This window comes from Arachis stenosperma, chromosome 2 (genome assembly GCF_014773155.1).
Source record: "Arachis stenosperma cultivar V10309 chromosome 2, arast.V10309.gnm1.PFL2, whole genome shotgun sequence".
NCBI classification, from domain to species: Eukaryota; Viridiplantae; Streptophyta; class Magnoliopsida; order Fabales; family Fabaceae; genus Arachis; species Arachis stenosperma.
In genome coordinates, this window is record NC_080378.1 from 118,213,360 (window position 1) to 118,239,523 (window position 26,164).

A 26,164-nucleotide genomic window follows, 5' to 3' on the forward strand; every position below is an offset into this window, starting at 1 on the left:
TGTCTATTTAAGTAAGTATTCAGAATTCTTCAAATTTCGTCTTGTGTATATAACAATTTATTAGTTAGTGACAGACTCTTAATAAATAGAGCATCAATATGTGGTGGATTAGTCTTTGATCTGTCAAGTTAAAAAAATCATAGAAAATCTTGTCTTGATTGTGATTAATTTCTTATTGTTAATAGCAATACTTATGAACTTTTATCTTTGTTAAAATTTATCTAAAACAGTTTTATTTGTTAGTATCGTATTTATTCTTGAAATTAAAACTAAATTATAAAATATATATATTTTTTTAAATAAGTTGAGACTAAAAAAATATATATTAGTATTATTAGAACACATTAATTTAACATATTTAATACAGAATACTATTTATTGTAAAATAATATAATAAGGATGAGTAACCAACTTGAATTGGTTAAGTGTATTCATATCTCTATTGCTCTGTATATGAATTTTATAATGTATATAATTTGGTGTTTACCTTTTATTTAATTTATTTTTTATAATAAATTTGACCCATAACAATCAATACATATATATCGTATCACACACTCATCAAAAGAACACATAGAAGAAGAAGAATAATGTCTTCTCTCAATCATGATGATAATGCTCATCACGTAGTTGAGGACTGCATGGGAGTCCTCAAACTCTATAGTGACGGAACCGTCTTCCGTTCCAACATCCAATTCAAACCCATCAATCAAAACAACCACGACAACAACCTCGTACTTTTCGAAGATCACCTTTTCCACAAGAAACACAACCTCCATCTTCGTCTCTACAAACCCACCACTACTTCCACCAACTTGCCAATCATCTTCTTCCTTCATGGTGGAGGCTTTTGTTTCGGCTCGCGAACCTGGCCTCACACCCATGCCTTCTGCACCCATCTCGCCGCCTCTCTACATGTCTACGTGGCCACGCCAGACTACCGGTTGGCGCCTGAGCACCGGCTTCCGGCTGCAGTCGAGGATGCAGTAGAGGCGGTAAGATGGATGCAAAGAAAGGGATTACATGGAAGTGGTGACACGTGGATCGGAGATTACATTGACTTTGACCGGGTCTTCATCATGGGGGACTCTAGTGGAGGTAACATAGCGCACCAGCTTGCGGTCCGGTTTGGTTTAGGTTCGAGAGAAATGGAACCGGTTCAGGTACGAGGTTATGTGTTGCTGGCGCCGTTTTTCGGTGGGGAGGTTCGGACCAAGTCCGAGGAGGGTCCGCCGGAGCAATTGCTGAATCTGGATATGCTAGACAGGTAAATAAAATTAGAGTTGAAATTTATTATTATATGATACTCTTAAATATGAAAGTATAATTCTCTTTTTATAATTGATGATTGTTTTGATTCGGTTACAAGTTTTATAAAGTTAAAAAACTAATCATTTTAATTAATGGGTATTATTAGTATTCTGGAATTTTATAAGGATATAAAAGAATTTTCTTGACAAAATTATAATTTATATACATATATATAATATGAAGAATGATATATGTCCAATGTTTGTGTACACTTTTTTTTTATGTTTTTTATTTTTGTATTTAACATAATTGATAAGCAGTGAAAAAATATTTACAAAATATAATACAAACATTATTTTCATATATTGTTCTAAGTTGACTATAGTAGTCTTGCTTTATTGAAATAGTATATATGTATGAAAAATATTTTTATGTATATTTATTTACTTATTATTTAGCTTATTATTTATATATAAAGAATTTGGGTTTTTAATCTTTTATCTCTACTTTTAATAAATGTATCATTTTGGTATTTTCAATAATAATTATAAGTGTATATGCTTCTTTCAATATACGTACCTGTATTTTAAAGACTTAAACAAACTAAAATTGATTATTTGATCGTATAATTTTGGCGTGACCAAATCAAAATAACAATGATAAAATAAAGGCCAAATTTCAAACATTCTAATCCTAGCTGAAAGTAACACTTAGCTATGTAGTCCCCTTCCACTTTGTTATGTCACATTTATCGTGTTATACATATGGAGAAGAGAAACGTAGTTGTCATAAACTTTTTCATTTTTTAACCATTTTTTCAATTTTGTCTTTTCATTGCATTCAAAGTCTTCAACAACCCAATTGCTTTGGTAATTACTTTTCAAATTCAATGGGTCAAACAACACGAGTGTTTAATGGGTTTTTAATTTATCGGCTCTGCTACGTTACCAACAGCATATCTGCCAACTTCTGCCAACTTTTATTTATAATTGTGTTTCATGAAAGTGTGTTCATGAATGTGTCTAATAAAAATATATTTTTTATAATTGTGTTTAATAGAAATGTCTTTATAGATATATTTTTTGGATGTGTCTCTTTATATATGTATTTAAAATATATTAATTATTAGACACATCTATGAACACACTTTCATGAAACACAAATATAAATAAGAATTGGCAGAAGTTGACAGATGATATGTTGGTACCCTATATTTTTCCTTAATTTATTATTTCTTACAATAAAACTTCGTTACATAAAAAAAATGTGATTTAATGACTATTTAATGTCTTTGATAGTTAAAAAAAAGGGTGAGAATTATTATATATAAAATGGATCTTTAATTTAAATAAAATAAGCTAAAGATTAAAAATTAAAAGTAAACAACACTTGTTGGACTCGCATGCAAAGCAATAAAATTAAAAATATTCTAGCTGTTATCAACGCACTAAATTAAATTTCCGTCAGTTCAATCCTCAAAGAACCACCTTATTTGAAATTAAAGTTATATATCAAGTTAATTAATCCACCTTTCAGAGACAAATACCTACCTAATTCCATAATATAATGTTTAAATCTTCACAGAGAAACATTAAAAGTAATATAATTAAGTCACCAAAAAAAAAGTAATATAATTCAAATTAAACTTCCCAAAGTCCACAGTAAAATTTTTAGATATATATGTCATTGATGTCTTTTCTTATCGTGCTATCAACTTCATTTTTTTTAAAAAAAATAATATTATGATATGATATTAATTTTTATGACTAAAAAATTTATAATTTAATTTTTTTTATATAAAAAATACAAATTCAATATAAAACTCCTAAAAAAAATCTATACAAATTAAAATATTTAAGTAAATTCAAAAGAAAAGTTTTTGTTTAACGGAATATATCTAAATATATAATCATTCACATATCTTTTTTTATCAATTTAATAATTGAAGAAAAATGATATCATGACGAAATTAAATTTGTTCTCATCAAAGAAAAAAAAATCATTTAGAGAATTTATTTTATCATGTGAATTATTGTTCTACCTTTCTACAAGGTATAAAATATGGTTATATTTTTAATATATTCCAAATTAGTTGCTTTTATATATAATTTGACACAACTTTAGTTTTTTGGATTATATTAATATATTTGAAATGATGTTGAATCATAATTAGTAATATGTATATATATACTATTATAAAAATTAAGTCAACAAGTATAAATGATTATATTTTAATATGTCTTCTTCTTAAATACTAAAAACCTCTTTTAAATTTCAGAACGTGAATTGTATATTTTTTTTATGATAAAAAATAATTAAAATCTAAATTTTTTTAATCATAGAAATTTAAATATCCTACTTAATATAAAATTACTTAATTATTTCAAAAATTTGAACCAACAGGAGAATTCACATGATATACAACAAGCATATATTCTTTTTCATGCTATGCAAAAATATATAGAATATTTTGTGACTATTTTCTTTCATTCCAATCAGATTTTGGAGGCTGTCAATCCCTGTTGGAGAGACGAGAGACCACCCATTAGCAAATCCATTTGGACCTAGAAGTCCAAACCTTGAAGATGTAGAACTTGACCCTATTCTGGTGATAGTAGGTGGCAATGAATTATTGAAGGATAGGGCACAGGATTATGCAACAAGGTTAAAGGAATTAGGGAAGAACATTGAGTACATTGAATTTGAGGGGAAGGAACATGGCTTCTTCACTCATAATAATGATCCACACTCAGAAGTTGAAGAAGAGGTCATGCAATTAATTAGGCAATTCATGCTCCAAAATTCCAATTAGAACACTTAATATATATTATATAATGATATGATGTTAGCTATGATACATTACTTTTTTATTTTTTCTATTTTCCTTTTTGATTATTTTGGTTTAGTAAGTATTATTTTATTATGGGACTTTTTTTTTTTTGTGGTAAAGATTGTGATGGAGATTGAAGTGTAAAGCAACATATTTAATTAGATATACGTTGCTTTCTTGTGGAAAATACTTTATGGTAGTTTTGGGTTGTTACTTGTTATCTTTCAAACTTAGTATGAATCCAATAATCTTTTGTAACAAATGCGTGGCATAATGGAATATATATATATATATATATATATATATATATATATAGCAACTTTATTGACAAAGATACAGTATAGTAAGTGTGTCGGATAGCAACAATTTATTTTTGTAATATCGACGGTTTAGAATTATCGCAAAATCACATTTTACGGTGGGTTGTTAACACGCGTGATTTGAGATGCGCTTTTACAATAGTTTTTAATTGCAACGGTTAGCATAACTGTCGCTAAATAGAAGAAATTATTTGTGACGGTTTGCAATCACTTTTATTTGGATTATAATCTATATAGATGCTTATTATTAATTTCTTCAATAACAGGGTCGCCAATATAATAGATGAGTTTACTTAATTAACACTGAGCTCGTGATAAAAAATAATCGTATATTTAACTATCAATATGTATAATCTTTATAAGTGTGAATTAATTCCATCCCTAAAATTGTTTCTAAAAATATGTATAATATATATCTTTAACTATCAACAGCCGATTTGTCAAAACACATAACACAATATATATAGAAAAGCAAAGGCTAATGAAAAAATAAACTTAGCTTAAATTTACAAACTGAAATGGATGCATTACTTAAAATTAAAATGCCAGACATAATCCCCATTCATGCTACATAAATCAAAGACTAATATTCATAATCAATAAATTTAGTATGCAAGTCATTTTGATAATCTTTAATTTCCACCTTAAAGGATATGCATTATTTCAATTTTCGACATAAAAAATCCCTTTTTGAAGGGATTTGCATGGTGGGTCCAAAATCCAAATGCAAAAGTTTCTGCCGTATAAATTGAATACAGCTATATATCTATTTTATCGATTTTTTGTAAACCGAGAGTGATTTGATATCTATTAGTTTGGGAATAAAATTTATTTTTCTATGAATACCCGTTTTTATGAAATGCATTTAAAGAATCTTTATATTGAGCAAAATAAAGAAAATCTAAAAAATAAATAAAATAAATTTTAAAAATAAATTGACTAAATTTAAAATAAAACTCTAAATAAATTATTTCAACAGGATCGAAAGATTTTGAAATCGAAGAAATAAAATACTGAACTTTAAAAGGAAAATAAAAAAAGATAAATGCGCTTGAAAAAAAAAAATTACAAGAAAAATAAAGATTACAGGAAATGTAAATGAAAAGGAAAGATATGGAAGGAATTTTACAGAAAAATGATTCGAACGTAAACTCAGAGAATCGTTGGGATATGAATGTATTTGAGTGTTTTTCTGAAGCAAAATTCCAACTCTTTCTTCATCGATCTTTCGTTTATTTATTGAAGTCATTGGCCAATCAAATTCAATAGTAACTTCTGCATGTACTAATTTTCAAGCAGCTATTCCGCTCTTTTTGTACAACATGAATACGTAACTGCCAAAAAATAACTTTAAATAATTTTTATTCTTCGACTAAGTATATCAACTAGCTTCTGTCTTCCAATTTCCAAAAAATCCTTCTCGATGCAAACTCCATTTCTGGAGATAGAAATTCCTCATACTTCGACTATAGTATTTTTTCGGAATCAAATATTTTAATCAACAATACCTTTATTTGTTTCCGAAATGTTTGTACCAAGAGAGAATTAACAAAGGAAGTTAAAATTTTTTTTATTTAACATTTATTAATTATTATTAAATATTAAATAAAATAAATTTTGATTATTATTATTATTATTATTATTATTATTATTATTATTATTATTATTATTATTAAACCATTGAACAAAGTACTTTAATGGAAAAAAAAGTCGATGGTTTAATTTATATTAAACCTTGTTATTATTTACATCTTTAATGGAAATCAAAGTAGTTTCATATCAACTATATATAGTGAGAAGAGAATGATTTAGGATTGGACCAATTAAGCTAAGGAGGTGTCTTCTTAGCCATGCTTTCCACAATAATGATGATTATTGTACAAAAATACAAATTGCATTTGTTTTTCGATTGTCAACAATTAGTAGCAAACTAGCAATTTTCATTCGATGACAATCATGATATGACTGATCAATCAACAAATTAAATGAGTATATAGCCAGCAAGTAGCAATCTATGTGGTAGTGGAAGCTGATTAATGTGACATCTCATACCAAATGGATCAAAGGCAACACTTTTCATTTGTTTAGACAACACTTTTAAAAGATGATCTCAGTCCAAATTTATTGTAATGAAAAAAATAAATTTAAACTATTATTAATAAGTAATATATTACGATTTAGTTTAGTAAAGTTTTTATTTTTTACAAGTCCTATATATTAAAATTGATTTTTTTAAAAGATAGTCATTAAATACATGTTTTTTTTTTCAGTAGATTATATTATCTCAAGTAGAATTTTTATAAAGGTTTTTTTTCTTATTCTCTGATTATTATTCTTCTCTCTGTAGCCATGTGTCTTTTTATTATTAGGAAGGTGAAGTTTTTTCAGTTGAATGACTCAACTTTTCTGCTTTCTTGCTTACTACAAGTTTATGTTTTTAAAAATTAGGTGCTTATCATATGATGCGATCATTCATGAGTTCGTTTATCTCATATGATGAACACCATACTCTATCTTATCTTTATCTAGGACTTGATGGTGCTAATTGTATGATCGGTATGGTTTATTTGAAATTTCATCCAATTTTGTAAAGTCCCTTTCTACTAGACGTCCTTTTTAGCTATTATTACTTCTTATCCAATAGTTGAAAATTTAACTACAAATTGTGACATGAATGTGAGTTTGATAGTTAGGAATTTTATAAGATGTTCATGAAAAAGTCAAGTGATGTTTTGTTTTTTAAATAATAATAATAATTAATAATTTTTTTAGGACTTCCTTCAATTTGAGGTTTGCATTAATAATCTAATTAAAAAGTTGATTTGGACATTTGGTGATTGTTGTTTACTGATCATGTTTCAGACTTTCAGTAGTTTTGTAAACGATTTGGTAACATAAGAGGAAACAAAAGTTGAAAAACCTTTACTTCAATAACAACACAACGAGGTTTTAGACTTAATAAGACCTTATACAAATTACTTGTATTTTTCATCATACAAGTTTCGATAGAGCCTTTTATTTTAGACTTCTAGTCATATATTGTGTCTTTTTTTTTTTTTTTTTGGGTCTTGCAAAACTCTAATAAAGAGACACTTTCGGTACTAATGTTTCTTGCCAATAAAAACGGAGTCGCAGATCGGAGCTCGGTTGAAGATTTGTCATTGGCCAATGAATTACTTCATGCCCAAGCCAATATTCGAACACTTCACATTTACTTAAACAGACTAACAAATTAACCATTAGATTTGCCTAAGTTAATTAGTATATTGCATCTAATGCTTTTTGCCCAAAAATTATTTCACTTTGACAAAAAATGTTATTCAACAAAAAAATCATGGGTTGAACTTAATGGACCCAAATGTAGCCCATAAAACTTGGTTTGGGCCAACCTTAAGATTTGTTCATAGCCCAATTAATGAAATATGAAATATAAGGTATTAGTGGACGAAAAACAAAACCTCCAAAATATTATAATTTTTTCTTGCTGGGCTTAGACCATGGCCCTAAAAAAACTCTTGTTTTTTTGTCTCTAATGAGTTTAGCTGCATATATAGCTACATATTATGCTATTAATTAGTATTTTTTTTTTAAACCAAAAAACAATTAGTATTTTATTTAGACATAGGCTTGAGTACCAACATCATTGAAAGTAAACATTCATTTCAATATGATCATATTATCTCACAACGGTTATGCAATATACATGATGACTTGAATACTATCAACTACCCTTGATTGGCTTGCAATCCATTTGAAACTCACCTTTCCAAATAAAAAAGAAAAGCTGAAGCAAGCTATGCACTATAAACATATATAGCCAATAGCAGGCTTTATTTCCAATAGAATAATGTAGATTCAAAGATTGCATGACTATATATATAACCTATAATATTTACTTACTTTATTTTATCCTTTAAATCTTTTTAAATTGTCCTATTTGTCGTTATGAATTCTTAGATATGATTTGAACACAAGTGCTTTTGTAGTTTACTATGGATTCTGCCATGGACTTATAGTTGAAGAAAGCTAAGGGAAAGTGCAATAACATGAGACACATATTTATGACCAAAAAGTGATTTTGCTTATTCTTTACAAAAGCTGACTTAAGTAGTTGGAAGTAACATGAACCACTTTGAGTGTGAAGTAAAAATTTCATGTATTAAATTGTCTATAATTGTATAATTAAGTGTGAAATTATTATTTTTTTATTATTTCTTAAGTTAAAAAGTGACTCAAATCAGTGAAGACTGAAGAGAGTCAAATTTAAATATAATATCGGTTAATTAAGTAAGAAATTTGTTTAGTATAACTATATATTTATTAATTTTTCGATAATAATGAGAATTGCTTTTTAATTACTAAATCCTAATCTCTAAATTCTATTATTATCACTTTGAATATATCAAAAGCAAATTTTAAACAACATCAACAGCAGCAGCAACAAAAATAATATTATACAGATGGTAGTTGCATATTTATTTTTTAGAATGCAAAAAAAAAATGAAAAATGCATGAATGCAGTTATGAGCATGAGAAAGCAGATATCTAATGTCGCCACCTTAGGTAAACAATCAACCGTTATATGCACATAACAATTAACTACTAAATCTCAGTTTTTTTTTTTATAAAATATACATTACAATATAAAATATAAAATAAAAATATAAAAAATAATATGTATAAATATCTATAAATATTTAATAGGAAAATTTCTGTATGTATATATAATGGAAACAAATAATTAAACTAAAAATATCAATATTAAAAATATTATATTGAATTGTTTTAAAGGAATTTAGAGCACGAGTTATGAAATTTTGTTCAAATTCAAAATAAATGTTTGTTTCACCCGGCAAAATAAAATATGCATTTCTATATATGTTTTTAAATGTCAGGTTCCCTCTTCTTCATGAAATCTCTCTAGAAATAAATAAGATAATAAATACTTATGTACTTCGTGTAACAAAAAATAAATAAATACATAAATATACCTACCCCACAATTTTGAATGAAACCAAATATTTTTCCTGTTTATTTTCTAGAATCAGAAAATATAAAAAAAAAGGACAACAAGAGATAACGGAAAAAAAAAAAAAAGAAAAAAGAAAAACTAGGACGTTATTGGTTGGATATTCTTTGCATATATCTAGCTTAAAAATGAGAGAATATTACAGTTATAGAGACTAAAAATAAAAGAAGAATAAAAAGTGAGGAATAAATTGTAAACATTATTTTTCCTTTTTCTTAATTATAGAATATAGAATAATTCCATTGTCCAATATCTTTATAAAGTTGAGAGTAGCCGTTTGAGTTCTAAACACCTCTCACTTGATCCGTCGTCGTTTTAGAGAATTTAATTTCCATCAATAGATACATACAATTTAGTTAATACTTAATACAATATTACAATATTATATATGTATAATTTTAGGCTTTCTTCATTTAGAATGTTATAAAGTTAATTTTGTTTCTCTTTCCCGATATAAATAATTAAATGTTATCACATTTTTTAATAATAATTTACAATAAAAGAAACTTAACAATTTTTTAGGCATTCTTATTTATGTTTGTAAAATTTTTATGATTGGAATTTTATAAAATATTTAAAATTAATGATACAGGAAAACTAAATTATTATTATTTATTTAATAAATATTTAATTTATATTGATTTTCGTAAGAATTAAGAAATAAGGAATGTTCCCCCTATTTAGGAGAGAGAGGGACAAAGAAAATAGAATATAAGTAATAAGAAAACATAAAAGACCCCGTCTACCTAACTTTTGAGTGGGCCAATAAGCCCACTTTAGTAGATATTTTAGGTTATTATTTTAATAGAGTTTTTTAATACCAAAATAAAAAATTAAGTTCTTTTATCCTCCCCCACCCCCGTTAACTTTCCACAATTGAAGACTCAGATTTAGGGATTTTTTAAATAAATATTTTTTGCATCTGTTTTATGCATTTAAATTCTGTATCTCACCGTATAAATGAGATAAGTAATATGATATTAAAATAAATTGTATTTAAATTATATATATGTAAATAAAATTTTTATTTAAAAAATTTATTGTTTTAGTTGACTTTATCTATGTATTATTTTTAGCATCAAATTACTTATGAATTTTATGTTATATAAGAAAATATTTATTGATATATTATTTCGGCTGAATTGTGATTAGGACGGCATATGGATCGGATAATATCCGCATATCCACGGTAATTATTCATATCCGATTCAAATTTTATGGATATTATCCAATTTGCAGAGTCATCAGCTCAGATCGAATACGATCCACACTATGGTAAAATTGGATTGCGGATTTGGCAGTGATATTCGCGAATTTAGTCTGCAGATTCGCATATCCGCACATCTCATATATATAGCAGAGTTTAAGAAAGTAAACTCTAATGTGATATGAATTTTAGTGTGTTGTTTTATGAATTTTATGATATTTTATTTTTAATTTTTTATGTTGTACTTTAACTTAGAATAATTAAACTTAGATCTTGTGTTATTATTTTTCTTTTGTTATTCAAGAAAACTTTTATTGATAATATTTTAGGAGTAAATAGGCTTAAATAGGTGGAAAAATAGATTTTCTAGAACCAAAAAGATCAACAATATTTTTTGAATTATGCGGATATACTCATATAAGATCTGATTCAATCCGCATTGGATCTAACTAAAAAAAATGCAAATATCGTATTTGATCCGATCCAATAAATATAGTACGGATCGAATAGAATTATATGTTATATCCGATCCAATTCGATCCGTGTACAACCCTAATTATGATACCCTTGTTCTTAAATTAAAAACATGAACTAAACTGCTAAGAAAAAGTTTAAGGAGATAATGAAGATCGAAGAAGACTACAACCATGTGTATAATATATGCATGCAATTAAAGTGATTAACTATTGGCACCATCATTAGCTTGTCAAAAAAGAAATGTTAGATAAATATTAAGGTGGGCCTAAACAATAGGGCGTGTCTATTTTCCTTTTTCCATAGTCTATGATTCATAAATCATATAATTTGGATCATCATTGACGTTTATGTGTTAACTTTAAGCCCCATGTTTATCCTAAAGCGAAAAACAAAAGAAAACTACGTCCCAACCTAAAAGCAAAACAATCAATGGCTCAATGCTATAATTTTTTTTTACACATATAATTATCTATTTTAAAAGACCAAGTGAATAATGAGTTTTTGAATTTTATATCTGTTCATGATTATTTAAGTAGTTCGAGTTTATTTGTCTTTGGGAATTATGATAAAGTATTTTTCTTCGTAGGAGGTTTTAGTTTTACTATATATTATTACCTAAAAAATGAATAGTTCTCTTATAAATTTTTTAGATTTATTGAAATAAATATATCTAATATGAAAAAGTTGCATTTAGAAAATAACATTAATAAATTTTTGATGATGGTGGTATTTTCTTTTGAGCTCTCTGTGTATGACAGTATGAGTGAATGTGGGAATGAAAGAAAGAACAATGAAGAAGATAGTAAATGAGTGAATGTGAAAAGGTTGAAAATCTTGTTAATTAGAGAGGGGTTAGATTTTGTAAACTATAATGATGGGAAGTGTTGAAAAAAAAAAGATAGTGAATTTAGACAAGGTTTGGGTGTTTGCACCGTGACGCGATGATGTTTGAGGTTTTTTTTTTTTTTTTTACTAAAGATAGGAGATTCGAACTCGTAATTAGGGGTGGCAAATGAGCCTAAACCTGCTGGGCCGGCCCGCGTAACCCGCCAAAAAAGACGGGTTGGGCTGGAAAATCGGGACCGCCAAATAGCAAAAGCCCGCCTAACCCGCACCGCTTAAACCGCGGGTTTTGGCGGGCTTTGGCGGGCTTTGGCGGGGCGGACTTCCCCGCCGGGCTAAGGTTTTTATTAGTGAGGGGGTATTTTTACAATTTTTTTGCCAATACCTAACTTTCCCCAACCTAACTTACAAGAGTATGAAGATAAAAATTGAGTGTTTTGAATTATGTTTATGTTATTTTGGAGACAATATTTATAATTATGTTTTGGATTATATTTATTTTGCTTTGGAGAGAATATTTATACTTATATTTTGAATGAAAATTTGGTTTATAATTATATTTATAATTACAAAGATTTTAATGTTTGTGAATATAAAAAATATAATTTTTTATGCCATTAGAAATTATAAATTTATTAATATGGTTGTGAAATTATATATTACTTAGTAGTTAATAGTAAAAAAAAAAAAGGAGCTTTGGCGGGCTTAGCCCGCCAGCCCGCCAGCCCGCAGTTAGGCGGGGCGGGCTAGGATTCTAAGACCGCCTCAGTAGGCGGGGCGGGGCGGGCCAGCCCGCCAAAGGGCGGGCTTCTGACGGGGCGGGGCGGGGCGGGGCGGGCTTCCCCGCTTGCCACCGCTACTCGTAACCTCTTAATTGAGTATGGAAAAATTATGCTATTTGAGCTATTACTCATTAGCCGCGATAATGTTTGAGTTGCAAGGAGTGAATTTTTAATTTCTATAATTATTTGGAGTTGATATCTAAATTGATATATCAAACTGTTAACAGAAGTTGATTTGTCTTTTTTTTTTTTTGAGTGGAAGATTTTATCGAAATTTAAAGATAGTTAAAATATGTTATGTCTCAAAAAAAATATCAAGAACTAAAAAAAATATTTATGAAAAGATAAAAGATATTGTGACATAAAATACTAAAAATAAGCAGAAGAAGGAGGAGAAGATTAGCTTGAAAACAAACAAATTAAAATGTTTAATATTGTTAAAGATATTGTAATATGTGATGAAATATACATTCGAAATTTTAGTTGCATCACTAATTAACACTTTCTCCCTTTCCCCTTCGCTGTTGTCTTGCATTTTGTAGCTGTATGAAACCAAAAGAATAAAATAAAATAAAACAACGAAGGAATTGAATAATGATTCTTTATTTAGATTAATAAAAAGATTATTCAGTTAGTTGCTTTGTGGGAAGTTAGTTGCATGCACAGCTTATTAGGGAAAAAGTTGACAAAGCTTTATGAAATAATAATAATAATAATAATAATAATAATAATAAATAATGATTAGTGACTAACCAATGACTTAATTATATCCTTCCTATTAATCAAGCATAATAATAAACAATGAGCACAATAAAAAAGTAATAATCAAAATAAAATTATTAAGGTTCAATACACTACAGTACGAAACTACGAACAAGGACAACTTTCATTTCTATTTAATTTTATTTTAAATGCACTTATTTTTTACTTGTTTTTTTACAGACAGAATGGGAAAAAAAATTAATCTCAAAAGAATTTGACTAAAAACACTAAGTATTAAATAATTAAAACATGGAAAAATTTAAATATAAATGTATAAAAAACATAATAATTTTTTATCATAAATAATTTTAACAAATGTTTATAGAATACTAATTGTTAGCAAAAAGTCATTTTAAATAAATTATACAAAAAGATATGATTGATTATCATCAAAGACTATCCATCACACACACATCAACTAATACACACCAATTAAAATAAAAATAAAAAATAAGCACAAAGAATTACTCTAAAAGAAGGGGAAAAAAGGATTAGGATAGATAAATAAATTTAGTCCAGAAAAAGAAAAATTTGAAGAAAAAGATGAGTGGAAAAAAAATCACAGATCACTCATTTTGGTAACTTGCATTCTCCACCGTTCATCTCATCTTTGTCTTTCTCCTTCTTAAAATAGATGAAAGACAGAGAGAAAATAAAACAAAACAACTGAAAAACAAAAAATAAAAAACAAAAAGAAGATAAAAAAAAATAATATCAAAAAAACGCAAAACACGAAAATCGAAAGAAGCCTTAAACACAGAGAAGAAGAGATAGAAAAACAGAGAAAAATCCAAAGAACACATTACACATTCCAATAAAGACAGAGAAATTAAAAATCTTTATTATTAGGGTTTTTCTAATTTCCCCTCTTTCTCATTTTGATTTTCCTTCACATTTTCTTTTTTATTTTCGTTCCCACCAAACACCCTTCCCGCTCCCGCATTCTTTCATCCCAAGGAAGCGGTGATTCACTGTTCTTCACCTCTTTCTCGATTTGCAGAAACTGGTGACTCAAATTTTCGTTTTTTTTCTCGGAGAAATTTTGTTCGGAACTTTTTCCGGCCGGCGGAGCTGAAATTTCCGGGAAATTTTGACTCATACTTTCTGCTGATGCTCTGAAATCTTCGCTGCCGGCTGCTATTGGTTCTTCAACGTCGATTCCTTCAAGGTGGTTTCCATTTTTTTGAATGTTCCTATTTCTGAATTTTTCTTTTTATCATTTGCCCTTTTTTCTTGTTTGGTGTGAAAAATTTACTCTCAAATTATCAGTTTCTGGGAGAATTTGTTTCCCTGAAAGGGTTTTGAGCTGGTTTTGTAAATGAAAAATTAAAGAATCAATTTCACCACTCTGATGCTGTAACTTTTTTCTCTATCGTTTCTTTGGTGGCCTTATTTTAATTGTTATTTTAGGTCTAATGTCTTTGTTTTCAACTGTTGTAGGTTTTCCCTCTGGTTGGTTGATCCGAGAGGGATGATGGGAGCTGGAAGAAAATGGTTGGTTTGTGGTATGCTTTGATAGAGAGACAGGGTGTTTGGAATCTTAATTGTTTGATATATTTGTGTTGCTTAGATTCTTGAATGCATTTTGGCCTATGGCTACGAAGGTAGTTTCGTCTTCCAAGGATTTGATAAAATGCTGCAACTGCGGTTGTAGTTGCTCTTTGGAAGGTGAACCTGCAGGGACTTGGATTCGCTCTGTTAAACGGAAGCATGATGAGTTTGAGCAGGGTACCAATTTTGTTGTCCCTGGGTTGGATTTGGATGTTTCGGTTGTGCGAGTTGAAATCGAGAACGAGGTTGCTGCATTACGTGAGGCAATTGTCAGTCAGCAGAAGACCATAAAAGACTTGAATGCTGAGTTGGAGGAGGAGAGGAACTCTTCTTCGACCGCTGCCAATGAGACCATGTCTATGATATTGAGGTTGCAAAGGGAGAAGGCAGAGATTCAGATGGAAGCCCGGCAATTCAAGCGTTATGCGGAGGAGAAGATGCAACATGATCAGGAGGAGATTTTAGCATTGGATGATTTGTTGTATAAGAAAGAACAGACGATTGAGTCGCTGACTTGTGAAATTCAGGCATATAAGCACAGGATGATGAGTTTTGGGCTCACTGAGGCCGAGGCAGATGGCAATTTACTATATGATCTTCCAGCCTATGAATACCCTCCTTTGAAATGCAATGCGAGGAATGCTGGCATGGATGCTGATAATGATGACACGGATATTGAAAAGTATGCATTTGGTGAAACTCCTAGGGACCGGTTGAGGAACATAGAAGATAGGATTTCCGAAATGGAGAGAACACCCACTTACAAAGAGCTCGATGCGGATTTTACAGGGAGAAATACTCTAGAGAAGACTTCACATTTTAGGAAAACTTCCACCGACTCAGTGGCTAGAGAAGCAGGTTCTGGGTATTTGTCAGATTCTCCGAAGGTCAATAGTAACTTTAGGAGAGACTATTTCTCACAATCCGAGGACCAGTCCAACTTGAAGAAAGATAATGCATCAGAAGCCGATGATACCACTGACAGAATATATACCATTGACTCGGTTCACAGTCGGGCACCTCATAATGGTTTCACAGGGTCCAAAGCTGGAGGAGCTGCTTTTGAAGATTCTACTGGCTCGCCAAGGGAATTGAGGAACCATGAGGAATATGAGGATCCCTACGTTAAGAAGCTTTATATGAGGCTTCAGGCACTTGAGGCTGATAGGGAATCGATGAGGCAGGCACTCATTTCAATGCGCACAGATAAAGCACAACTTGTGTTACTGAAGGAAATAGCTCAACAACTGTGCAAGGACATGTCACCACAACGAAAAATGACAAATAGGAAGTCAGCTATCGGTGGAAGATCTTCACTCGCGTCAATTGTGAAGGTAAGTGTAAAATAAATGTGGTTTCTGCCAACATATTGCATGGGATTTTGCCAAGTATAACAAATCATGAGAGATTCATCCATTTGATTTTGGTATTGAAGTAAAGTTTGGACTGAGCAGAATGCTCATCCCAAACCCAGTAAGGCGGGCATACATATTCATCCTATTTAATATATTCATCATTTAGCTTCTGCTCATCGTTGTTGACCTTTCGGTAAAAAATTTATGGCAAGAGCCAAGAGGTTTTCAGCAAAACAAGTTCTTGTCTTTTTCCAAGTCTTTTAAAATGCCATCCAGGATTCTGAAGTGATTGCATTTGGAAGTTAACCCTGTAATTCATGTTTTAGCTGCTTCTTTTATATTCATCTCACTAATTCCTTTTGAAAACATCATCCTTGTTAATTGTGATGAAGATTATGGCCGCAGTACTTATATCATTTCATCTTTTTGTTTTCAGTGGATCTCATCAGTTGTTATATGGAGAAAGAGAGCTCATCAAAGCAAGTAAGTGACGCCTAACATATTTTCTGATGGTTTAAAATACACTTGTCTGCGAAGCAAGATTGTTCGTAGTTTTCTTCCTATTATGAAGTGCATGGTCTACCGAAATGAGAGCAGAATCCGGCATAATTCTTATAACAATGCAGTTCTTTGATTTCAAGTTGCATATATTCATAAGGCATAACTTGCATCAAATATTGAACATTTAGGAGTTTCTATATCCTTTACGTCATTCACCATTTACCTTTGAAATATCCTATCAATGTCTTAACTATTAATAATACTTCGTGTATAATGGTTTATATATTTTACTTAATCTGGAGTTCACAATCCTTATGCTTTGCACTAAGGAGTCTGAGTATCTTTTGTTTTTGGAAATTTATAACTTGTGTCTTTTGCTCATTGCTTTTGTTTCTGCATCTTTCATTTTGTGGTTTCTATTTTAGCTGTGTCGGACTTTCTCATCATCTCTATCTTGGTTCTTTAGTTAGCAAAACTATAGGGGGGAATATAAAAACACCATGACCTTCCGAGTGTAATAGTATTTAGATGATTTAGGAAAACATAGGCTTCAATGTGGAGCATAGCTCTAGGTGCTTAGTGATGGAACTTTTCAGGTTGTTTCTGAATTGGTTGTTGCATCACAGATCCTCAAAGTATAGCCACCTCATTTGAATAGCAATTTCGCTTTAATCTCTCTTCATTTTGCTTGTGGTTATTCTATATTTCATTATAGGTTATAGGGTGGTTTATGAGAGTATATATTGATTGGAAAATGTTTCTTTAACATTATTGATTGTGTCATCGTTCACTTTATCACCCTTAGCTTTTCGTGTAGCTCAATATTCAAATTCTTGTCTTTTTAGCGTCGAATCATGTTGCGTGTCCAATCAATACCTACTCTTAGATGTTCAAATAATATCAATCGTTATCATATTATCTAAAATGCTTGCAAACGCAGGTATGGATTTGGGCTACCAGCTGATAGCACAGGCTTGTTGATGCTCCTGGACAAAGGTATAACACACACAAGGCCATGGAGATGTATTTCAAGAACACAAGTGGGAAACTAAATTCTCCAATTCCCACCATGTCAATCATCAAATGTGGAAGCAGAAATTGAAAATCTTTTGTGACACTACTACAACAATGAGAATTCTTTTCTTGTTCAACAACATGAGCTTTTTTTCTGCTTGAAAAGTGGTGTATTGTGCAGTGTTCTTATATTTGTTCTGCGTATGAAATTTAAGGTGATTTCTTGGTAAAATTTGATTGGTTAAAACTTGGTTATGGTTTGTTTGGAGTTGAGTTTTGAGGGTTGCCATTTTGGACAATCCTCATTCCTCTCTTGTATATGACTATGCCTATTCATGCAAGTGTCCCTAATCTTTATGTAGTGTCTATTCTCAACCTCAAATTTCTACCAAGTTCAGCTTTGTGTGCATAATCTTAGAGCCTCAGTCTTTCACATTCAAATGTACCATAACTTCCAAACCTCCACTTGTATACTTTTAGTTTATAATTAATGATCTTGAATATTATTTTAATTTTTTTATTTTAATTTTTTAAACATGTTTTGCAGTACTCTCACGTGTTCATTATTTCCTTATGTTGGCTTACATCTTTCTATTTTTTTATTTTGAATAATTCAGATATTAAATTTTAAAAATTACAGCATAGAGCTTTAATTTTAGTTATATGTTTTTTTGGAAATACAATTTAAATTGGATATAATCCTTTTCTGGAAGTTTTGACCGGGGGATGCATATTAGGGGTTTGCATTCTTTCAATAGGAATATCATAGAACACGATCTTTGACCAAAAGCCTGGCAGGTCAATGAACAAGATTGGTGACCCCTTTAGGAAAGTTACGTTGTGTGAATATTATTAGAGGAGAAAATTAAGGCAAAGAACAAGAAAAGGAATATTCCAGGAAAATTATTTGTTTAACTTTCTGTTAGTGTGTAGTGTAGTTTCAATAACACGTGAAATTTAAAACGAATCAATTTAATCGTCTCAATGAAGTTTGAAGAACATAATTACATAATATAAAAGTCAGGTTAATTCAGTGGTTACTGTTTACATAAGTAATTTTCAAATTGACAATGAAAGTCAAACTTCTAGTTTTTAAGACACAGAATTACAGATCGTTCTTTATTCATAGTGTCAACTATCTCTGTGAATTTGGTTAGGTAACTTTTGATTAGATTGAGTTAGTTCATATCATGTTTGGTTGAACCCACATAAAAGATTCAAGACATTAGGCATTAGCACATGGACAATCATGTGCTAAATAATCCATGTGCCAAAGAAAGTTCATTTCTATGTCTTGTGGTTTATGCCTAAGGAAAAGTTCATTTATCTTTTTGAGTTCCAATTCATTGTCACTAACAATTTTGGAATTCAATAAATTATTGCCAAAGAAATACTAAAATATTAATATTTCAGTTGTATAGTGTTACTGTATGTGTGATTCAGCACTCTAAAACATTAGCTCTTGAAGACGGTATTTCTATGAACTAAAAGGGTAAGTTACTATTTGATTTTGAAATACAAGAAGAGAATTCTTCACTTCATTAATTTTCTTTAGGGTAAGCGGAAAGAGCCTTGAAATATATAAACTACTCAGCAATATGAGGAAAATTCATTGATGATCATTGGTCATGATCACACAGGTGATAGAGAAGCTGTATAAGAGTCATCACAGTACTTTAAGCCTTTTACTGAACACGATTTCAAGCAAGGGGCGACGATAGCTTCTGGAATTCCAAATGTACTGCTGTGGCTTTGCAAGCTTTCGCTACGACCAGCTTCGGATTCTGGCTTCTCGCTAGTTGATTCTAAGGCAATGTTCAAACCAACTGAGCTAGGTTCCATGACAAAACTGCAAAACATAAGATAAAATTTATCATTTAGGTTCCAAATAGTGCTCATTAACCTCCACAATGTAGTTTGTGCCGTAACAAAACGTTATAATCATAGACAGCTAGTTTTAAGAGGAAAGACCATTGCGCTGGTAAACTATAAACAAATAACTAATGGTAACAAAATGGTAGTTGCTGCATGATTGTGTTAATGAAAAATGCCATACCTTGCCTCAAAGTTTCTTCCTTCAGAAGCCAGCAAGGCACATACACCACAAATAATCCATGGTGGAAGAATTGTATCTTTTATTTCAACGCTACAACAAAGGCTATCGGATGAACCCTGTGCAAATTCACCGTTTTCCAAAGTAGAATGATCATAAGAGGTGGCAATATGCTCAGCTTTTCTCATCTCCATGCATTTAACCTGCAAAAGAGCAGCATTTGGAATTGTGTCATGTTACATAACAAGCTCCTTTCCGTTTATCAAAAACTACAATACTTCTAAACAAGTCTAGCAGAAATATGTATACATTTTAAATAATGTTTTCATGTTATCCATGTTTTCTTGTTGACCAAGTTATCTAGCTAAGCAATTGGTATAGCATTTCAATGATCAATTTAAAATGCAAAGACTAAAAGAAAACACAAAAGGATAAGATGGGGAATGAGCACATACATCAGGAAAAGAAAATGCAGCATTTCGAAATGGTGCAGGAGAGCACAACAAAGGTACATCAGTACTGGATAGCGAGGTAAAGAAAGATCTGCAAACAATGTAGTTAGCAACGAAAGAAAAGAACACACTAAATACCAAACCCAATAAAGTGTGTATAAGATTGATAAGGAGCTACTAAGAAAGCTAATTGTTCTTAAGTTTGTTACATAGCTTAGTTACCTGTAATTTAGCAAGAGATCATACAAACCATGTACATTCTTGTTGCCACTGAAAATCAGCAAAGATTGTGGGCTATTATCGACTTCAGAGTAAGACCTTAATTGTCGAGTCTGCATTATTTTCAAATAAAAAATCACCAGTCAACAAAAATGTAGAAACTTCTATATGATGTTGAACATAACAGATAGGCAGCCATATTCCATTTTTTGCCAATAGGGATATACACTAAAAGGTTAAGGAATTCTATGATAGTTATCTTAGACTAATGTTGGAATAAGCTAAACAACAGACAATATTAAAAGCTTTGAATACTGCTACTTACAAAATTGTCAAGCATCACATAATTTAGTTCATAGTTATGGGAGGCTAGCAGAAAATTACTATTCCTGTGTTCTCATTTCAATAGAATGAGAAAGGGGTAAGCACAATAAGGTCAGAAGCAGGGTTAAATACAAACCTGCCCCAGATTATGTTTCTCTATCTCTGACAGCTCAACCAAATACTCTGTAGCAACTTGCTCCACTTTAGAATGGCAAAGAGGCATTGAGAAATAAACATCCTTGTAAAAAGAGTATCGGAAATTGCAACTCAAAATAAGTTCAGACATCTCAGCAAAACCAAAATTAAGAAGAAAATCCCATGATGATGAATTGAAGATAATGATTTATTCATATTTTAGCAATGAGTGGGGTATGAACATTAGTTTGCAGAATATGAACAAAGTTTTTAAAAATTACTCCAAACATCCTAATGCATATCTGACACACCATAATTCATAATTTGATTACTTCTTAGTCCTTACGTTTTCTCTTAACAGTGATCTCATACCCCTGGTTGACCGAGAGATATAAGCATTGCAGAAGCATTTGGGACTCCCAGAGCTGTCACCACCAGTAAACATGACGACAAACTGAGAAGTGCAAACTGTAAAAGGGAGTAAAACATCAACACAAAATTTCATCATGTATAAATACACAAATTCACAGAAGAAAAAGCCTAGCCTATACTAGTGAAGAAACAAGTGCATTTTGATTATGATAGTTCATCATTATGCATAAAACATTTAAACAATATCACAAAACACTGACACTAATGAGAATTCAAAAGGATAGCACAGCAACATAAAAAGGTTAAAGTAAATGGCAAAGTAAAAAGAACATATAATTACCATAAAAGATGCCACAAGTGTTATTTCGAAGCATGTAATAGAGGTCCTGGAATGATTCTTCCCAAGCAACTTGTCGTTTCCTTAAGAACTCCAATTCTATTGCATAAAAAAGAGAATATTGTAACTTATGGAAAATGGAGAGGAAGATGATATGCAGGCAAGGAAAGGGATCAGTTTGAAAGCTACTTGACAAACCTGCATCTGCTGTTGATGAGCTTAGCACTGATGTGAGAGATGGTGGCAGGATGGATTGAGGATACATCCATGAGTGCAAAACCTTGAAGCCCTGGGAGCCTCTCATATTTTGACCTGTTGTAGTACATTGCGGGAAGGAGAATTTGGGCTTGATATGATGTGTAAGTGACCTATGGACCCTGAAACTTGGATATAAATATGGTTTATGCAGAATGAAAACAAAGGACACAACAAGGATATTGGAACCAAAGTGTGCTAGCAAGTACAAGAAATCTTTACAAAGCACAAAAATATATATCCTCTCACCAATTCAAAGAAGAGGATGATATCACCCGCATACCGGTCTTTAAAGTAAGATCCAGAGGAGCCTTCCGGCCGGGAATATGGTACTCAGATATGGAATTGGCTGCAAAGCTTGATATCATATCCCCACATCTTTCAGTTGAGTCAGCAGCTAAACCATTTCGGGCACATGGCTTTGGTGCAGCCAGACCTCTTAATGCTTTTCCCTATAATATTAAGTGATAACCTCCTTAAAATACAGAATCTAAATTATAATCCCACAAGTTATGATTTCATACCACATCAACTGCAGTCAATCCAGAAGATTTATCAGCAGCTGATGAAAGCTCGGAAACACTTCGAAAATTGGCTTGGCTACACTCGGCAGTTGTTTGACAAGCTTGCAATATACCATCCTTGTTAACTTCACCTGAAGTAGCAGAATTCTCCATGCTGCCAACAATTATGAATAGAATAAAAAATAGTGAAAAGTTGACAATGATATCAAGTGATGAATAGACAATGAGGCAAACCATGAACTCCCTTGCTGTCTCTTGGCAGCTGAAGTAGAAAAAACCAAAACATTCTTCAAGTTACTAGTAGTAGTTTTCTCCAAAGATGGATTTTCCTGAACATAGTAAGATAGTAACAATTTTAATTTGTTCAAACTTCAACCTCGATAACTATAAAATAATGAGAGAACTGTAATTGAATGAAGAAGTAAACCAACCAAGCTGAATAAGAATAATGAGTTTGGCAAATAAAATAACCTTTGCATTTTCTTTTCCAGAAACAACTCCAAACCTGGACTTTCTGGCAGGAAATACTTCATCAACACGCTTATTGGTGTATTTTGGGCTCCTCAACAGACCTGGTCTCTTATCCACATTATCCATCTGATTGGTGCTGCAAACATAATCAACCAAAATCTCATGAAATCATGAAATAACAAATACATTTTAAGAGAAGCATAAGAAACATACTTTGTAGTATCACTCAATGGGAGTGAAGATTTATCAGTGACAGCACTTCCCCTCTTCAACTGCTCTCCCTGCCAACCATGTAAAAATGAGAATTTCTTCCTCAACAATTCAATACTATTTTGTCCAACATTGGAAGAAAAATAGAAATATATTGGAAAATCAAATAAAAACTATTCAACAAGCTTGTCATTATAAGCAGATGGAGAGAATTAAGCAAAAAAGAACTTAGCTTATGTCACTGGAAAAGTGAAATTAATATATGTACTAATACAGCATAACAAGTAGCGAAAACTGTTATTCTGATTTAAAAAAAAAAAAATTCCGATACAAATGAGTATGTTACTATAGGATGTTCGAAGCTCTTATACAGAAGCATCATCGATAATTGAATTGAATATCAAATGTGAAATAACAAATCGAAGTAAAGCACTTGGAAATTAAAACTAACCCGAAGTTCCGAAGGTGTCTTTCTCTTAAGCACGGCGCCACCACCGTTCACCGGCGCTGGCAATTTTCCCATGGTTTCGATCACCCGTAAATTGTAACTACCATCACTATATATCTCCAATAATTATGCAGAAAAATTTACAGAAGTAACAAATCGGAACGCGAGTATGTGCAATTGGGTTCGAGAAATGAAAGAACAATTGAATTTTTTCGGAGAATCTGCCGTTTTCGGGGGTTTTTTTTTTTTTTTTTTGAATAGAAAGTTCGAGTTTTCCCTCCTCTTTATTATGAGTACAGTGCTTTTTACGATTTCGAATTTATACGTTGCGGCGGAACCCGCTGTAACAATAAAGTAAAAATTTATGTGCAAACATGCACTTAACTTCATCTTAAATTAATAGTTAGAGATTGTTAGACTAGAATTTAATTAAATATATTAATTTTTAATTTACATAAGTTAACTGTATTTGAGATTTATCACAAAAAATTTATAAATTTTTTTATTTTTATTTATAGAATTTTATTTTGAGATATTGTCAGTATAAAATAATTTTATATATGTATTTAATTATGTCATATTAATCAAAATAATTACAATAATTATCTTTATATTAATACGTGAATAGTTATTAAAAAAACAAATATAATTACAGTATTACACACATATGACTGTGTAAAACGCTGTATATAGAGTCTCAAAATTAAACTCTTTATTTATATATTATTATTATTATTATTATTATTATTATTATTACAAATAAAGAACTATAAATACAATAAAATGATGCATATATCAATCTAAACTTCCACTCCCCTTACTTATCACCAAAAGACGTTTTCTTTTGATTCCTAATAAGGGGAATGCTAGGGGGACAATGAGTTTGGTGAACAATATGAACAACCACCAATCAAATAAAAACACACTATACTTTTAAATTAACCCTCTAAATTTTAATATTAAAATAACTATCCGTACACTAGTAAAATGAACATCCAATTTACATTGTTTAATATTTTTATTGTTCACCTATACTTTTCCTACTAATAAAATGTGATTCAAACATTCATATCCATACATACGTCAATGAATTTGACACAGCTTAAAAATATGTATATTCGTTTGAGTAAATTAGTTGAGCAATTCAAATTACTCAATAGCTTATATTTCTTTAAAAGAGAGATTTTACCCTTTTCAGATTCATTTGACGAAAAATTAATGACTAATCTTTAATTCTGTTGGATTACTTTATTTAAAATAATAATTAAAGTGTGAATTTTATAGTTTTCCTTAACTTTTGCTGTTTTTATTGTATTCAAAATTTGATAACTATTTTTGAATTACCTAATTAAAAGATGTTTGATAGCAGATAAATTTCTACAGTTTGAAAGTGTATGTAGTATTGATATATGGAAAGAAATTGGAAGAGGAAATGATGAATAATAATGTTCTGTATATAGTCTATATATTAATTACCACTAGTTAGCTAGTAACAGCATATATGTAATTTATAAGAGTGAAAATTCACGTATAGTTGTCTTTATATGAAGTTGTTAGTTGATAAGATAATAATTTAATCAAATATATCAAATTATCTAAGACTTTTTACCTAACAACTTCATATAAAGATAACTGGACATGAGTTTCTACTAAATTTAATAATATATATCATACAAGTTCATATGAAAATATATAACTATAATATATATATATATATATATATATATATATATATATATAATGCAATTGAAATGAATATAATAACTATCTATTAATTAATTAGGAAATAGGTTTCCCGGTTAGCTTCTGCACAGTACCCATAAACTCTTCAGGCCTTACATGAATGACCTTTGGAGATATCAAATGCACTATTACGGGAGAAATCATCATTTGATCCTGCTGATTCTTCTGCTTCTTCATCATCTTTGTGGAGCAGTTCTTGTTAACCGTTAGGGTTTCTGGCTTTGGACCATTCAATTGATTATTCTTTCTTGTTGCTCCTCTTGAAGAATCCATAACCATAAGGCGTTCAGATTCGTGACAAATTAGTTCTTAATTTGTCGAATTGAAAAATAAAGTAAAAAGGAAAAGAAGAGATTTTGGACTTAGAGAGAATTTGAGAATTGATGAAGTTAATTAGTAATGAAAGGGCTTAATTAAGGGCATAGATATATAGTGGTCTTATGAGTTCATATATAGTTGACATTTAGCCAAGTCAAATTAAAGAACGAATTAATGTTAGCAACGTAGTAATGTAGCCAAGTCTATCTTTCTGATTTGGTCAACTATGAATTACGTAATATAATACTACTAACGTTGTTATTTGTCTTTTGAGTAGTATTGTTATTGTTATTGATACGTTACGCAACTATATAATATCTTTTTTATGCATAATAAGAATTTTGATGTTTTAGTTTAAAATAAGAATTTCAATTTCAGGGA

At 30.3% G+C, this 26,164-nt stretch overlaps 3 protein-coding genes and 1 long non-coding RNA gene across 4 annotated transcripts; 2 read left to right on the top strand and 2 right to left on the bottom strand.

Moving 5' to 3' along the window:
• The first annotated feature begins 516 nt into the window (after nt 1–516).
• Nucleotides 517–4,343, top strand: LOC130960179 (probable carboxylesterase 15). The gene is made up of 2 exons (XM_057885499.1): nt 517–1,267; nt 3,751–4,343. The coding sequence occupies exons 1-2, from the start codon at nt 591–593 to the stop codon at nt 4,061–4,063; spliced, it is 990 nt and encodes a 329-aa protein (XP_057741482.1). The 5' UTR covers nt 517–590; the 3' UTR covers nt 4,064–4,343.
• A 9,904-nt stretch (nt 4,344–14,247) lies between these two features.
• LOC130961284 (myosin-binding protein 7-like) lies at nt 14,248–18,457 on the top strand. Its single transcript, XM_057887063.1, has 4 exons — nt 14,248–14,669; nt 14,942–16,386; nt 16,844–16,890; nt 17,849–18,457. Exons 2-4 carry the CDS (start codon nt 15,094–15,096, stop codon nt 17,958–17,960), a joined length of 1,452 nt encoding a protein of 483 aa, XP_057743046.1. The 5' UTR covers nt 14,248–14,669; nt 14,942–15,093; the 3' UTR covers nt 17,961–18,457.
• A 1,030-nt stretch (nt 18,458–19,487) lies between these two features.
• LOC130963594 (uncharacterized) lies at nt 19,488–23,126 on the bottom strand. The gene is made up of 12 exons (XM_057889696.1): nt 23,025–23,126; nt 22,828–22,922; nt 22,594–22,747; nt 22,319–22,521; nt 22,013–22,191; nt 21,818–21,913; nt 21,452–21,573; nt 21,107–21,208; nt 20,650–20,759; nt 20,431–20,518; nt 19,979–20,178; nt 19,488–19,771 (listed from the first exon to the last, which is right to left on the bottom strand). The coding sequence occupies exons 1-12, from the start codon at nt 23,124–23,126 to the stop codon at nt 19,555–19,557; spliced, it is 1,668 nt and encodes a 555-aa protein (XP_057745679.1). The 3' UTR covers nt 19,488–19,554.
• Nucleotides 23,127–23,154: 28 nt separating this feature from the next.
• LOC130960799 (uncharacterized) lies at nt 23,155–23,819 on the bottom strand. Its single transcript, XR_009079243.1, has 3 exons — nt 23,726–23,819; nt 23,278–23,345; nt 23,155–23,200 (listed from the first exon to the last, which is right to left on the bottom strand). It is a non-coding gene; the product is annotated as an uncharacterized LOC130960799 (long non-coding RNA).
• Between the last annotated feature and the right edge of the window lie 2,345 nt (nt 23,820–26,164).